The following is a 15,028-nucleotide window of genomic DNA, read 5'->3' on the forward strand; positions in this document are numbered from 1 at the left end:
TTCCTGGGCTTCAGCTATTCTTTGTTCCTGATTAGCATTGCTTGCAGTGCTCTCTTGACTCCTTGTTTCCTGAGCTGTAGCTAATTCCCTGTTCCTGAACTAGCACTGCCTGCAGTGCTACCTTGACTCCTAAAGCCTTAGTAATTCCCTATTCCTGTACTAGCACTGCCTGCGGTGCTACCTAGACTCCTGAGCTTTAGCTCAATTCTTGTTCCTGCTCAGCACCTCCTTCTATGCTACTTTGTTTTCTTGATTCCTTAACCTGCACTATTCTAGTACACCCTTGTAGCCTCCCCTTCTATATATCCCTTTCCAGTCCCTGGATTTTTTTTCCTATTTCCTTGTTTCCAGTTTTAGTTTGCTGTCTTTCTATTCTTCTGTCTTGCTTGTGTTACCTTGTATGTTTGTTACCTGCTTTCTGCCAAGTGTGCCCTGCGATTTCCTTCCTTTCCTGTTAAGCACTCCTCCTTGCTAGCTCCTTGTCTTGTCTATTGTGCTAGAGTTTAGTTCTACCCCCTTGCTGTTACTGACTTGCGTGTTTCTGTTTGATCGCCAGGATCCGTGGGCACAGCTGACTACCTAGGTGGTGGTTCTTGTTCACTGTGAGTATTGTCTTTGAGTTGCATTTATAACATTGCCATTGATATAAGCTCCACAGACCCTGCCTTTGCATGCATATCCTATATGTGGGTATTTGCAGTCAGTATCTGTAACAGCAATTGTGGGTGAGAAACTTACTGAGCTTCAGTCTTACCATGTGAAGCTCCTGAGCACTTTACCCCACACTCCCCTTTATTTTTTTTATTTTTTTATAAAAAAAAATAATAATAAAGGGGAACAATGACCAACCTTGGCCTGAAGGTAGCTGGGGCTTATACGATTTCACAGTAATCACATGCAGCAGGCATGAGCAGGCTAGCAGCAGCCAGCCACAGGTGAGCTGAATTCCTCAACCCATCCTTGGCCTGCAGGGGTGGAGACAAAGCAGTGAGCAGGGAATTCTGGGTAATAGAGTTTCAGGCATGAGTAGGCTGGCTTCAGGTATAAGCAGGCTGGCTTTCACAAAACACGGCATGGATTGGGAATGGATGTCAGTTCCCAATAAGTGCCCAAATGGCTAGAAGTCAGGATATGCATGCAGGGTAGGGTCTGGAAGCTTATTAGAAGACTGGAAAGTCCCACCATGTGGCCACCTAGTGGTGGGTACGAGAGCACAGGGAGTGAATCGTGACAGTTAGATGGTAACCAACTTTTCCCAAGTCTTGGAAACAAAAATAGTTCTATCCACCGGTTGATAGTTCAATGGGTGGGTGGTGGGCCCAGCTCCTGACTCCTACTAATCAACCTCCCTTCCATATAAAATTTATTTGGCATAAGAACTTCCCCTCTGGGGCTTGTCATCCTTTAAAAAACCAGAAAAGACAGGAATGTCACTAAAGAGATAATAGGAGGATGTAGGAAAACAGTTGACCTTTTCTCTGCTGGCAAATTATCACATTTTAGGAGACCCTGGGAGATTTTAAAGTGCAAAAAGGGTAATTCTTGCACTATACTAGACTCGGTGAAACATTTCAGGATACTTGGGCTTCTTTTCCCAGAGCGGTCTGAACAAACAGCAATGCTAAAACAAATACAACAAACTCTCATGGGGAGGAGAGGGTAGATTTGTCTCAGCGCTTTACTGAGCAGTGAGAGACATCAAAATATGTGGATGTGGAGCTAGGAATAGTAATTCTGTACTTACATGTATAGGCTTATCTTGCGGATACAGTTGTAATCGACATTCTGCAGTCAATATTTTTGATTAGTTGATGTTTGTGATCCTTCTAACAATTTAGCTGAGAATCTGGGTATATTTAAGGCCTGATATTGTTATAAACTTCAAACAAGATTGAATCTTAGTCAGCCGCTTGGGACAGCAACAGAGTATGGCATGACACCCTCTTTGTCCTAGCATCAGTTTAACTGCTATTTATAGCGGTAATAGAAGGATGTTAGGCACATACATGTATCTGTTGTCCAAGGGACCCAGAATCTTTCCCATTTCCTTCATAGTGAACTGCTTCGGTGCACCTCATTGCAATTCCACAAATGAAATGGGAGGAGTAACTCACTGTGCATCCATGATGCTGCTGATTTACCAGGCAAATAGGGACAGACTATCTGCAATTAACCTGTAGGCCAGCTCTTCTCCCCTTTTAAGCCAATATACTGGAGACTGCAGAAAGTAACAAGGAAAAACTAGGAAAACAAAAATGAATTGATAAACTATACAATGAGTAAAAAAGAATACAGGCATATGGATTCAAGAGTACACTTTGGCATAAAGTTGCATTTCCAAACACAAATCCACAAACTCTTCAAAACCTACCATTATCATTAGACTCTGGCTCAATATACAAGCGCCATCCTACAAGCCTTCTGCAGCATTCACTTGTCTGTCTTTTCTCTCCACAGAGATTTAATTGAACTCACCAAGGCTAAGACTCCCCCTCAAACCTTGCAAGAAGGTCTTTCGGTTCTGAAACACCTTGACAAGTTCCAAATTCCAAAGCATTTCACATTCAAGACAAGTCGGCCAGCGTAACAAGGACACACCCAGCAAGAAGTACACCCACCTGTTTGAGCATCAGCACATAAATTCAGCAAACTTAGATCTTTCCACTTCCTGCTCCCCAGGTTTAACGAGTAAGGACTTATTGTCCGAAGTTTTTTAAGTCCAAGTGCACTCGCTCTGTGGCACACAGAGGAAAACGCCAGTGAAGCCCCTTCCCACTACCCACATCTGAAAACAAATTGTTTCACCTTTACATTCTGAGCCTCTGAAAGAAATGTTCTGAGCTTTAAACACCTGAAGTGCCATTTTCCTAGCTCACTTTTCCTTTTCTCTTGTGTGGCACCCCAGTCAACTTGCTCTCCTCTAGTTTCAAACTCTCGCACAATCCCAAGCAATTAAGCAATCAATAAACATCAAAGTGAAAAAACTTCTATGCGAGACACTGCATAGTAAAGAGGAAATGTAATGCCTTTTCAAGCACAACTCTGATATTATTGTTATAAGTTATGTTACACAGATATGTTGAACGCGCTATCACCTAGGAGGGGATCCTGGAGCTGTGTAGTGGGTGTCTAGACAAATGTAAGGTCTAGTGGGACTATTTGAATAGCCATGTATTCAGCTTCTTGCAGAATCAAGAAGTAAGGAGAAGGCTCTTATGTGTAGGGAGTATCAGGTTGCACTATGCTTTAGAAGTAATGTGGGATAAGCCTTAACCGCCAGAGCTGGTTTTCCGTTCCATATGCAAAGGATGTGTGCAAGTAGGAGTCCAAATGAGCAGAGATGTCTGGACGGTTTGTGAAAGTAAATGTGACTGCTGAGGTATGCTGGGCCACTGTTATGTAGTGCCTCGAAAGTGGAGATGCAGAGTTTTAATTGTGCTCATTTATCTATGGGGAGCCAATGGATCTCCATAGGTGTTGTGTGATTTGAGTGTGGCAGGGGTGGTTGGGAGCGATTCTGGTTGCCGAGTTCTAATTGGTCTGCAGCCTTCTGGAGAGTATTTTGTTGATCCCTGGCATAGACTGTGTTCCCGTAGTCCAGTCACAATGGTGTGAGTAGCATTTTTCAAGGTGTTGATTGGGAGCCATTTGAAAATCTTCCTCGGCATCTTCAGCATATTGAAGCATGATAAGGTGACCGTGCTGACTTAGTCAGTCATGTTGATTTTGCTTTCAATGACAATACCAAGGTTCTTGGCGTGGATGGTGGCAGTGGTTGTCAGTACTAGCAGTGTTGTCCCACAGTGAAATGCTCTTCCCGAAGAGCACGCTTTTGGTCTGGCCAGTGTTCAGCTTCACATAGTTGGTCTTCATCCAGTGGGTGATTTCAGTTATTGAATCTCATCTGGCATACTAGACGTCTTGTCCGTCAAGGAAAAATGAGTCATGTGTCGCCGGCATAGGAGAGGATATTGATGTCATGAGAGTAAATGTAAATGTATAGGCATTTATATAGCGCACTACTTACCCGTAGGGTCCCAAGGCGCTTCGACCGCTGCGAAACCCTTCCCGGCTTCCCTGAGAGATGGTCCCTTAATGGGTATCTCCAGGGTGAGACCAGGCATCCCCGGCGGTCTGGTGGGGCCGTTAGTGAAGATGAGGCAAGCTAATGCCCAGAGTTGCCGAGTGTGATCGCTGATCAGAGTGGGCACCGAGGCGAGAGAATTATCGAGTCCGCTGACCCTGGTCCAGAAACCTGCCGCGCCGGGAATCGAACCCTGGTCCCGGGCCGTCCTCTGCTCTCGGGTCTGCCGCCTCTAACCAGTGAGCCACACTACTTCAGAGTGGATGATGCTATCTAGCTAGAGGGATCATGTATGCACTGAAGAGGGTTGGGCTCAAGGAGAATCCTTGCAGAACTCTGCAGATGAGGTTACAGGTGTCCAAAGTGTTTGGAGCCAGGCTGACTGACTGGGTGCTTCCAGTCAGGAAGGAGTAAATTAATCTGATTAAATGACCTTGGATTCTGATGTTATGTAGGTGTTGGGTGAGGATGGGGTGGGAGACCGTGTCAAATGCTGAGGGGGTCCAGGAGTATGAGGGCTGAAATGTCTTCTCTGTCCAGAGTCATGCAGATGTCAACCATGACGGCAATTTCTGTGCTGTGGTTGGGTATGAATTCCGGTCTGTAACGGCAGAAAATCGGTAAATTTTCTGTTACCGACCGGTATTTAGCCATTTGCGATGTAGGAGGCTGGATTTAAGGATTCAGTAATTTACCGATTGGTTATTTTAAGGAATCGGTAAAATTACCGAATCCTTAAATCCTATGTGGGGAGCACTCAAGTGAGTGCATTTTTGGTTTGAGGATTCGTTATTTACCACCAACTATAAGTTGGTGGTAAATACTGAATACCTTTTAAAAAGCAATTTTGTGCTTTTTTGAAAGTGCCATGTGGCAGACATACATGCCCTTAGGGCATGTATGTGCGCCACATGTGCACACATGCACAATTCAGGGGTGAAACAGGGTGTTAATGTGACACCCTGCCACCCTTGAATATGCTCCCCCTATTACCGATTCAGTATTTACCGAATCGGTAATAGTGAATGGCTTCCCATTCATTCCTATGGGCCTCCTGGCCCATGGGAATGAATGGTAAGGTATTCCTTATTACCGGTCCAGTTGCAGGTTGAAGTTGCTGTGAACTGCAGTCCTTTTGTTGCTGAAAGATTGGGATAGATTGTTGCAGAGTTGGAGGTGCCGGATGTTGAGGTGAAATACTTCATAATAGCAAAGATTTATTTGCTTCTGTTGGTGCTGGCAGCGATGTGGTCCACCATTGGTTGTCCAGATCATTTGGTGGTAACGTCTCGGAACAGATTTGAACATGCGGCTTTCTGCTTTGTTCGTGCTTGCTCTCCATTTGCACTACAGTTGTTTTCAGTGGCAACCGATCAGGATGAAACAATCTGGCTCTCTGACTCATATTAGCCCTAATGTGCTCAAACAGGCTCAATGCACTACACTTCCAATCTATTTAAAAAAATCAGGAAACTTTCCAGGGACATGTCACAACTCATTCCAATGACTAACTGAGATAGAGATAAACTCCTGTGCAATGGAGTCAACTTGTACTCTCTCAATAATAAAAGACACCTCTCCCGAAACACGATCCTTCAGAGAAATGTCTAGCACATTCTAGTACATACCTTGAGGGATACAGACACATCACTGCTGTTGAACACTCAGTCAAAATATATTTGTATATGAGGATGCATTACAAAGTAAGCAAATGAAAAGATTATCGATTAAAATGAGGAATTCTCAAAAGCAACAGTTTCTATTGTGAGAAAACTTACAAACATCATTATAAATATATAATTTGGGCAATACGGACATGAGGCGCGGCAGAAAGAGGTGTCTGAAGAAGAAGTAAATCCGAAATGCATCATACCTACGCTGTCCAATTGCCATTAAACAGCCTCACCTGAAATTCCCTGTTTGTAGCTCCTTCCTTTCACGTCGCTGGAGGGCGGATGCTGATATTTCGTGTCAGCCAGAAGACGCATCAAGGAACCCCGTTCTGTCAAGTGTCTGCCTGCTTTTCTGGTTTCTGCGCAAGCAGAGCAATGGAGCGTGCTCAGGTATGGGCTATCAGGCGACCCACCAACTGAGCGCCGGCATGCGAGGGACACTGCTTAACCGCAGACCGTGACTTCACGGGAGTGTTGGTGCAATCTCGCCGACCTATGACCCAGCTACACGGCGCCCTGCGGGTTAGAACGGTATGCAGGGACTCGAGGGGCCAGGACATTCAAAAAGCGACCTCATCAAGTCTGCCCAGCTCCATAACGCCAACAAACTATAAGAAATAACTTTGGTTTCCCACATCACGCCATTCCAGACATACAGCATTTTGGGTGTTGGAGTTCTACACTTTCTGCAACATGGCGGATGATCACATGGTTGGGGTGGCGTTTGGCAGCGTACCTCTTTAAAAGTCACGACATCTAATTTGGGCAGTACGGACATGAGGTGCGCCAGCAAGAGGTGTCTGAAGAAGGAGTAAATCCGAAATGCATCATACCTACGCTGTCCAGTTGCCATTAAACAGCCTCACCTGAAATTCCCTGTTTGTAGCTCCTTCCTTTCACGTCGCTGAAGGGCGGATGCTGATATATATATATATATATATATATAATTTTTTTTTTCCATTTGGGTAATTAACACTTTGGCCACCTTGCCATCAAATAGTTGCATTAAGAGAACCTCGCCTTCCATTACCAAAGATTGGCCTCATCATATAAATCAGTACTGCTTCAAACGTCGAGGAAGTAGTGCAGAGCACAAACATAAAATGTAATTACCAGCATACCCAAAACAGAGTAGCTAACTATGGAGACTTTTGCTTCGGGCCAATATCATCATCATCTTCACTTCCAAATCTTAAGCACAGTGTCCCTAAGAAATCTGGACACTTTCTCTGTAGGTCTAGTGGCTGCATTAAGCAAAAAAATCAATGTACATAAGCAAATACCAGATCAAGCGAGTGGCATTTTTTTAATGACCCACAGAGATAATTGGCTAAGTTTCACATTTGACTCAATCCCCTACTGAAACAACACAACATTAATACCAGTTAATATTACCACTCTTAGAAGATAACATGACAAGGGTACAAACGGAAGACATCTTGTAAACATTACTAAAGAAGGGGGGATTTGCTATATCCGATCTGCACATCAACATTTGTCTCTTTCTTATCCAAGAACAACACCATATGACTGTAAACATAGACCAACTTTTGAGTGCAGCCTTGATGTAGAATGCTTATCCTCCTTAAGCACTAAACATAGACAGTCTACACGCCACTGGTTTTACAGAGTGTCACATCCATGTACCAAGAAAACACCAGTGCACATCATATATAGTCACTATGATCCATGATAAGTTCCAGCATAAAGCACCAAACGTGTCTCCGACCAGCAAGTTCCCACGACCAAGAGAACTTGGTCGCGGGAACTTGCTGGTCGGAGACTCGTTTGGTGCTTTATGCTGGAACTTATCATGGCTCCACAAATACAATAAATGAGGACGACTGCAACTAGATTGAAATAGACGTTGGGCGGAGTATTTTCTGAGGGATTTTGAATTGTATAAGCGTTGGTAGATACAGTGCTGATTAAATTGGATTTTGGCCTTGAGGAAGCCCATAGGGGGCAAAACGCGCGTAGGCTGGGAAGCACTTTGTTTTAAAAGAAATAAAATCTGGAATTTGTCTACACTACGTGATTGTTTTGGATTAAGAGATTAAGAGACCAAGTCTGTGCATGCTGAATGCACATGAATCATACAGACAGATTAATCATTGAAAAATGGGCTCGCAAAGGGCCAGATTCTGAGAATCTGGCCCTTTGCGAGCGCAATTTTTGCATTTGGGATTCATCATCCCAAATTAAAAATCGGTAATTGCGAATTCGCTAAATTGCGAGGAATTGCATTTAAGGAATCTCTATTTGAGATTCCTTAAATGCAATTCATTAACCATTTTTAAATTGGGAAATCGCAATTTCGGGCCGCTATTTACCGCGAGGTCAAACCTCGTGGTAAATAGCGAAAACTTAGAAAAATGCTTTTAAATGCATTTTTCTAAGTTGCATGTTGCGCACACACATGTCCTTTGGACATGTGTGTGCGCAACACCAATGTAGATTACATTTCATGGGTGCTACAGGGTGTCCTTTGGACACCCCTGGCACCCTTGAAATCGCATCCTTATTTGCGAATCGCTAATTGCTAATCGCAAATAAGGATTGACTCCCCATTCATTTCTATGGGCCTTTAGGCCCATAGGAATGAATGGGGAGTTATTCGTTATTTGAGATTAGCAATTTGCTAATCGCAAATAAGGAATGTGTAGGAATCGCAATTAATTTAGCGATTCCTACATGAATCCCGTTTTGCAAGTCCTTAATAGCGATTCCTTAATAATCGCTATTAAGGACTCGCAAAACGGGACAATGATGAATCTAGCTGATAGTGACTATATATGATGTGCACTGGTGTTTTCTTGGTACAGAAGACACCTTGTAGCAACATTCCGATGGGTCTATAGATTTACAGTTAAAGGTCTCCCTCAGCACAATCGTACCAAACTAGATGCTATCAACCTGTTTCGTTAACTAGTATCTGGCCAAATTCAAAGATGAGCAATCTTTCTTCTGCAAAATGCTTCACATCCACACAACCACAGTCATAAAATACAGTTTCTTACCTGTACAAAGCCCGTCCTGCCTCAACCGCCATCCAATCAATGGCAAAATCCATTTGACGTACAAATGGGGACATTCTTTTGGCTACAGTGTGGGCTGCACTTAGCACAACACTTGGCTGCACCCTCATGATCCTGCCAAGGGAACAAGACAACAGGTTAATTGCTAGAAGAACATTAAAAGTTTCTCATCAGTGGTGCGGGACAGAGAATGTAGAAATTGATATGACTATAGGCCCCCTTCAAATGTGTAACTCAAGAGAAGTCAAAAGTACAGTGGATACAAAACATGCTTGCCGGAATTTGTGTAGGTGTAAAAGAACAGAAAGTAGCCAATAAATTGTAAAGTAATACGCACTATTCAAACTGAACAGCTTTCAACTTACTTCAAAAATAACACCTTCAAGAAGAATCAAGAGCAATATGAAACTGCTGGTGTACAGTGCTGTTGTCTTCCGGATTTTAATGGAAGAAGTGCCGATGTGATTTCTGAAGTCAGGACATTCATGACAGAGAGACAACATTCCCATGGTTCAACTACTCAAACCACGTACAGAGTGGGAGGCCACAAAGGATCCACACACCAGTTTTTCTCTAGAGGCTATCTCGCAAAAAGAATGGCACAACAACTTTCAGTAGGTATGTTTTTTTTAATGATTCGGACATTATTAATCTTGATTTTAATTCTTGGGGCTGGGCGTGAGAAGGGAATTATTGCTTATCAGAGTGATGCTTTCACAGTCATGTGTCCACTTCAACACAGTTAAGAGTAGCAGTTTTGCTTGCTGGATGCTAACCACATGCAGTGGTGAAGTTAGATAGCAAAGTGCATTTAAATCAAGCACACCATCAGTTCACAGGGCAGGGAATTGCTCAATTAAGGTAATTAGCAATTTATAAATTAGCTGCATCAGGGTAAACAACTAAAAAAGGCCACTCAGGTCACAGCTAGAGGAATCATTGACCAGCTCAGATAGCCAGACTGTAGGATTATTTTCTTCTAGGCCAAAGAATGCATAGTTCTTAATATTTCCGAATGGAAAGGCAAAGCAAAGGCACACTGAGTGTCTTTGTTTGATCAGAAAAGCCTCTCATATGGCAATGAAATGTGTCTAGCTAAGCATGGAAAACTGCATCCAGGATGAACGCTAGAAACAACGTCCATTTTAAATATAGGAAACTGTAACTCGAAGATGAGGGATAGCAGATAAACCAAGTGAACTGGGCTGCCAAGCAACATAGGAATTGAGATCTGCTTCATTAATGCTGCAGAAACTAGAAAGACAATAAGGCAATGAAGACTGACACAAAGTGGTTATTTTTTGTCCTAGTGTTTGCCTAGGGTTTCCAATTTGAATAGAAGAGGCCAATTCAAGCAAAACTGAGCTTTGCTTTCAAATCCTGTTGTGTCAGCAGTGCTGGTAGTCCACACAGAGTAACATCTGTTAAAAGTTGAGACTCCAGTTATTCTTCAAATGTTGTTTTAAGCTAAGCTTTATGAAGTGAAATATTACAGTTTTCAGGACATAAGAGCTACTGCCAACTACCGTCTATTTTTTCAGAAGGTCTTTAATATTAGTGTAAAAAGTTGGAAATCAGCATCTTTTAATAATGGCAGTGCTTGACTATGGTCTGGAGCCAAAAACGACACTCCCAGCTAACACTGAACATTAATCTCCGCACTGTAATCGTCTATCATTGCTAATCATATCCTAAACATTATGTCTACAAACCTCTGGTGCACGGATAGTGATCGATCGACCTGGTCCAGCAAAGAAGGAGCAGGTAAAGATTTAATAAGTGGGTGACGAAAAGCGCACAAGCATGCTTCGGAGAGTGACGTGCAAAAAGCAACTAGGCTTCAAAAGAGTGACATGCAGAGTGTGAGCAGACATAGGGAGAGAGTGATGCACACAGTGCAGCATGCTTGGAAGAAGAGCAAAAGAGTGAAACATGCTTGGTAGGAGGTACCACATCGAGTTCACGCATGCTTGACTGAAAAGTGAAAAGCAGAGAGAAAACATGCTAGCAAGAAGATTGGTACACAGGGCACAATCATGCTTGAAAGTAGGGTGACATTTCAGAATTAAAACATGCTAGAAATGAGAGTGACAAGCAGAGTGTATGTGTTTTTATAGAAATCAGCACTAACTCATAAAAGTTGGACTTTGAGATCTTGAGGAAAGTGCATTCACGATTTGCCTTGATAGTAAAGATGAGAGGTTCTCCAGTCAGCACTGCTAGCTGTCCTACCATCTCGCCTGGTTGAGTCAGGAAGAGGCAAACGTCCTCTGCCTTGTTAATCATCCGCTGGTACACATGCAGGCAGCCCCACAGTACAAAGTGCAAGCTCACATCCTACGGATAAGAGAAACAACCACAATGACGCAAGTCTGCAAAAATACCAAGGTCTCAGATCCATAGACGGATTCATCACTGTTTTTTTTCTAATGACAATTATTTGAACAGCACATTAACACAAGAACACAAAGTTAACCAAAACTGTTGTTTAACTTTGTGGAAAAAGCAGGATAGCCATCACATGATTAATACACAAGCAGACAGGACTTCTGCTATTTCCGATAAAGTTCTTAAGCAAATAAGTGTCCAGTTTTGCTTAACACAAGCAGAACATCCTCACAGCAGGAAACAGTGATCTAAAACCAACTAAGAGTCACCCCTGTAAGAGCGTCATTAAGTGATGAAAAATACCAGCTCATTTTGTTGGAGAACTGCCTCTGACTATTCTTCAGCAACGCTGTAATTTCACATGCTTCTCTAGCATTGCATCTCTGGTATACATGCCTGGTAGCCTGTGCCAAAAACATTATTGGGTTCCTGTGCCTACTACATTCAACAACTCACCACTCCACTAACTCTCCAGCACCAGCAGAACCATTACCTGATCGCCCTGACGCGCAATTACAGTCCCAGCTTTGGCCTGATGCAGTACGACACGATTGTTAAGCAGCGACGGATCCTATGAGGAAGAAGAAAGAAAGGGACTGTTGGATATTGTTCAATCATTGCACACCTGCTTGATCCTCCCATCGAACCTGTCATTAGATGACTCCTTTATCAATCATGGTGCTCAAGAGAACAACTCAGCATGCATCGGCTGATTGTCCACTATGGGCTCAACCAATGAGGTTTCATACTTTCTTCAAAACAGACAAATGGCTAAAAGCGCTAAATCAAAAGTAGTAAGTGAGCAGCACACATACAGGTAAATGAATGACCCAGGCTGCATTCCCTGCCTTACTACCTTAGCATGGAAGGAAATAGTTCTTCAACTTCTTCGCATGTTGACCCAGTAAACACAATACCCAGCTAAAGGTACTCAACACATGTTGAGCCTCATACCTCAATCTTCATGAGCTTTGCCAGCTCTAGTTTGGCGATTTCAAACATGGCGTTGGTTTGTTTGCCTTGGTATGGCCCGTACGGAGTGTCTCCACCTACAGGATCTTCCTCAGTGTACTGGTAAGGGTATACTCCAGGAGTCTGCTCGCCTACCGCCACTGGCTTGCGGTCCTTGGGCTCTTGTGACATGGACTGGAACCAAGAGAAAACAAAGTGTTAACACTCATGTTATCTGATGACTGACGGCAAACAAGAAATCACTGAGTTACGCAACGTCAAGCACTGCTCAGGTTCAGGACCAGCTACTGCTATGTTTGGAATGTCGTGTAATTAACCAGAGGTGAACCAGACTATGTCCAGTGAGTAACTGTTAAGGTATTGGACCAGAACCAGTTGTGTCAGACTAAAGAATGGCCAAACCTGGTACAGGAAGAAACCCAGCTGAGCTGGGCTAGATCTCTCTCTGCCATGTCTGATACTAGATTGTATACGAATGGGTTACCCAATTGGAGTCACTGGGACCTGGGTTCAGTAAGTACTAGGAGGAAGGGATCCCAGTGTGGACAGGGAACATATAATGCAATTCATAAGAATTAATCCAAAACAATAATTTAGATCCGCAAAGTTTTATTCACTGCGGGATCCAGTGTAATGAATACACGTAGCATAGCAAACAGTCAACTGTATTTGAGGTCATACAGTGCCCCAGGAGGGAAAGGGGAAGTGATAGTGGAGAGGTAGGGAAGTGAAGGGATTATGTGACAGTAAAATCAACAATTCAGAACACTTTTCATGCTATAATTCGTATAGCAACAGCTGCCATAAAAAATGGCGACATTATTTATAGAAGGGCATACAACACAAAGTACAATGCATATACAAATTTTGGCATGTGTGGTTGCCGCAATTGGAAAGACCGTCGACGTTTCGACCCTCTGAAACTGCAGGAAGAGTTAACCTTGCTGCGGGGTCTTCATCAGGACCAGGGGGAGGGGCAGGGAACCACAGGGTCAGAAGTCCTCCGTGTGGTCTTGTGGTTAATTAAGGCAATGACAGTAGCGAGTCTACACCGATAGCGGCGTCAAGCACTCAATCAGTATTCGGTCGATTCAGATATCATAGGGAATTGATCCAAAGTTCGTTCGATAATCGTTAATCTGGGAGCTCCGTACGAGGGCAGCCGATTTTTTATGGCAGCTGTTGCTATACGAATTATAGCATGAAAAGTGTTCTGAATTGTTGATTTTACTGTCACATAATCCCTTCACTTCCCTACCTCTCCACTATCACTTCCCCTTTCCCTCCTGGGGCACTGTATGACCTCAAATACAGTTGACTGTTTGCTATGCTATGTGTATTCATTACACTGGATCCCGCAGTGAATAAAACTTTGCGGATCTAAATTATTGTTTTGGATTAATTCTTATGAATTGCATTATATGTTCCCTGTCCACACTGGGACCCCTTCCTCCTAATGTTTGATACTAGATCAGGGTTTGCTGATCTGGGCATTGAGCACACCTGCTGCTGAATTAGAACAGTTGGGTCTACCTGTTAATCCAACACACAAAAGTTGATAGGATGCATGCCTGCAAATAGCCTAACCACTGCCACTCACTCTGGGTAGTATTCCATAATTTGTTGCCCACCATGCCTACTCAGATTAACCTGCACTGCATACAAATCAGCCTTGGTCCTGCTACAAAAGGAACACTCCAAAACCAGGTCCTCTTTGACCCCAACACAAACACCACAAGATGGATGCGGCCTGTTTCGACTTCTTCGGTCAGGTGCAGCTTGGTTTCAGTGGCACAGGGCGCATGTGACCCACGTCTGGGCATACAGTTGGCCACTAAAGGCTTTACATCAAACACACAAAAGTTGATGGGAGGAATGCTGGCAAATTGTCTAACCACGGGCAATCACTCGGGTTGTTATTCCAACCCATTGTTTTATTACCACCATGCCACCTCAGATCAAACCAAGCCATATGCAAATTAGCCTTGATCCTACTCCAAAAGAACAGTCCAGCCCTAACTGCCAAGCTTGGTCCTTTCTGAACAGGAACCCAAGTGGTCTGAAATACTACCCTAAGCAATTGCCAGTACTTAGACTATTTGCAAGCATAACTCCCATCACGTTGCGAGTGTCTGACCGACCTTTTATTCACCACACCCAGGACTAGTCCATAAACGTCTCAGATGGATATTGCCTCTTAATGAACATGCACTGTACCCAATCAGTAGCCAGATGCTCACTCTTGGTCTGAATATTTCCTGGGATCTGTACCAGATCGTTTAAGTAGGTCCAAGTTGAACACTGCCTTACACTGGAAGCCTATCAGTCCAAGGAGAGCTTTGCTAGTTTCTGTGGGTGGCTTGGAAAGGGCCAGGTATCTTGGGTCTGATGTTTGGGTCAGGTGGAATACACTTATGGTACCGGATTATGTGGATCAGGTCAATAACTTGTTCCAAAATAAACAAATACAAGTCTTATTTAAAGTATCCACAAGACTTGACAAAGGGGATCTTAAAAACAAAAAAAGGTAACATCTAAAACAAACAAGGGCAGAGTCAGGGAGCTCAAACAAATGACAAAAGAGAACTGCAGAGATCAATTTTCTAAGAAGCAGAATAGATGTTCAATGCAAGGAAGGAAAAGAAGTCTCTCAAGACAGACCCAAGAGTTTGTGTGAATGTAAAGGTGGCTGTCAGAGTGTATGATCCATTGCAATTCAATAGGGCAGATGTGTTTGTGTGCATTGTCCACTATGTGGCTTTCAGTCACTCTGTTCACTGAAGTGGCAGTGTGGCACCAAAGCAGTTGTGAGAATACAGAGGGGTAGTTGTGTCAGGAAAGAAGCTGTTCTTTGAAGCACACAGGTAGCTCTG

General features: G+C 43.4%; 1 protein-coding gene across 3 annotated transcripts in view; it reads right to left on the bottom strand.

Annotated features, from left to right (window-relative positions):
• PNPLA6 (patatin like domain 6, lysophospholipase) overlaps positions 1-15,028 on the bottom strand; it is a 354,753-nt gene that overhangs the window by 139,249 nt on the left and 200,476 nt on the right. For all 3 annotated transcript variants that reach the window (XM_086960602.1, XM_086960584.1, XM_086960592.1), the window contains exons 15-18: positions 12,138-12,329; positions 11,677-11,754; positions 10,927-11,132; positions 8,778-8,909 (exon numbers count right to left, since the gene is read on the bottom strand). In XM_086960602.1, the coding sequence (XP_086816728.1) occupies positions 8,778-8,909; positions 10,927-11,132; positions 11,677-11,754; positions 12,138-12,329 (608 nt within the window). The remainder of the gene's footprint in view (positions 1-8,777; positions 8,910-10,926; positions 11,133-11,676; positions 11,755-12,137; positions 12,330-15,028) is intronic.

The sequence above is a fragment of the Lissotriton vulgaris genome, chromosome 1_1, assembly GCF_964263255.1.
Source record: "Lissotriton vulgaris chromosome 1_1, aLisVul1.2, whole genome shotgun sequence".
Classification (NCBI taxonomy): Eukaryota; Metazoa; Chordata; class Amphibia; order Caudata; family Salamandridae; genus Lissotriton; species Lissotriton vulgaris.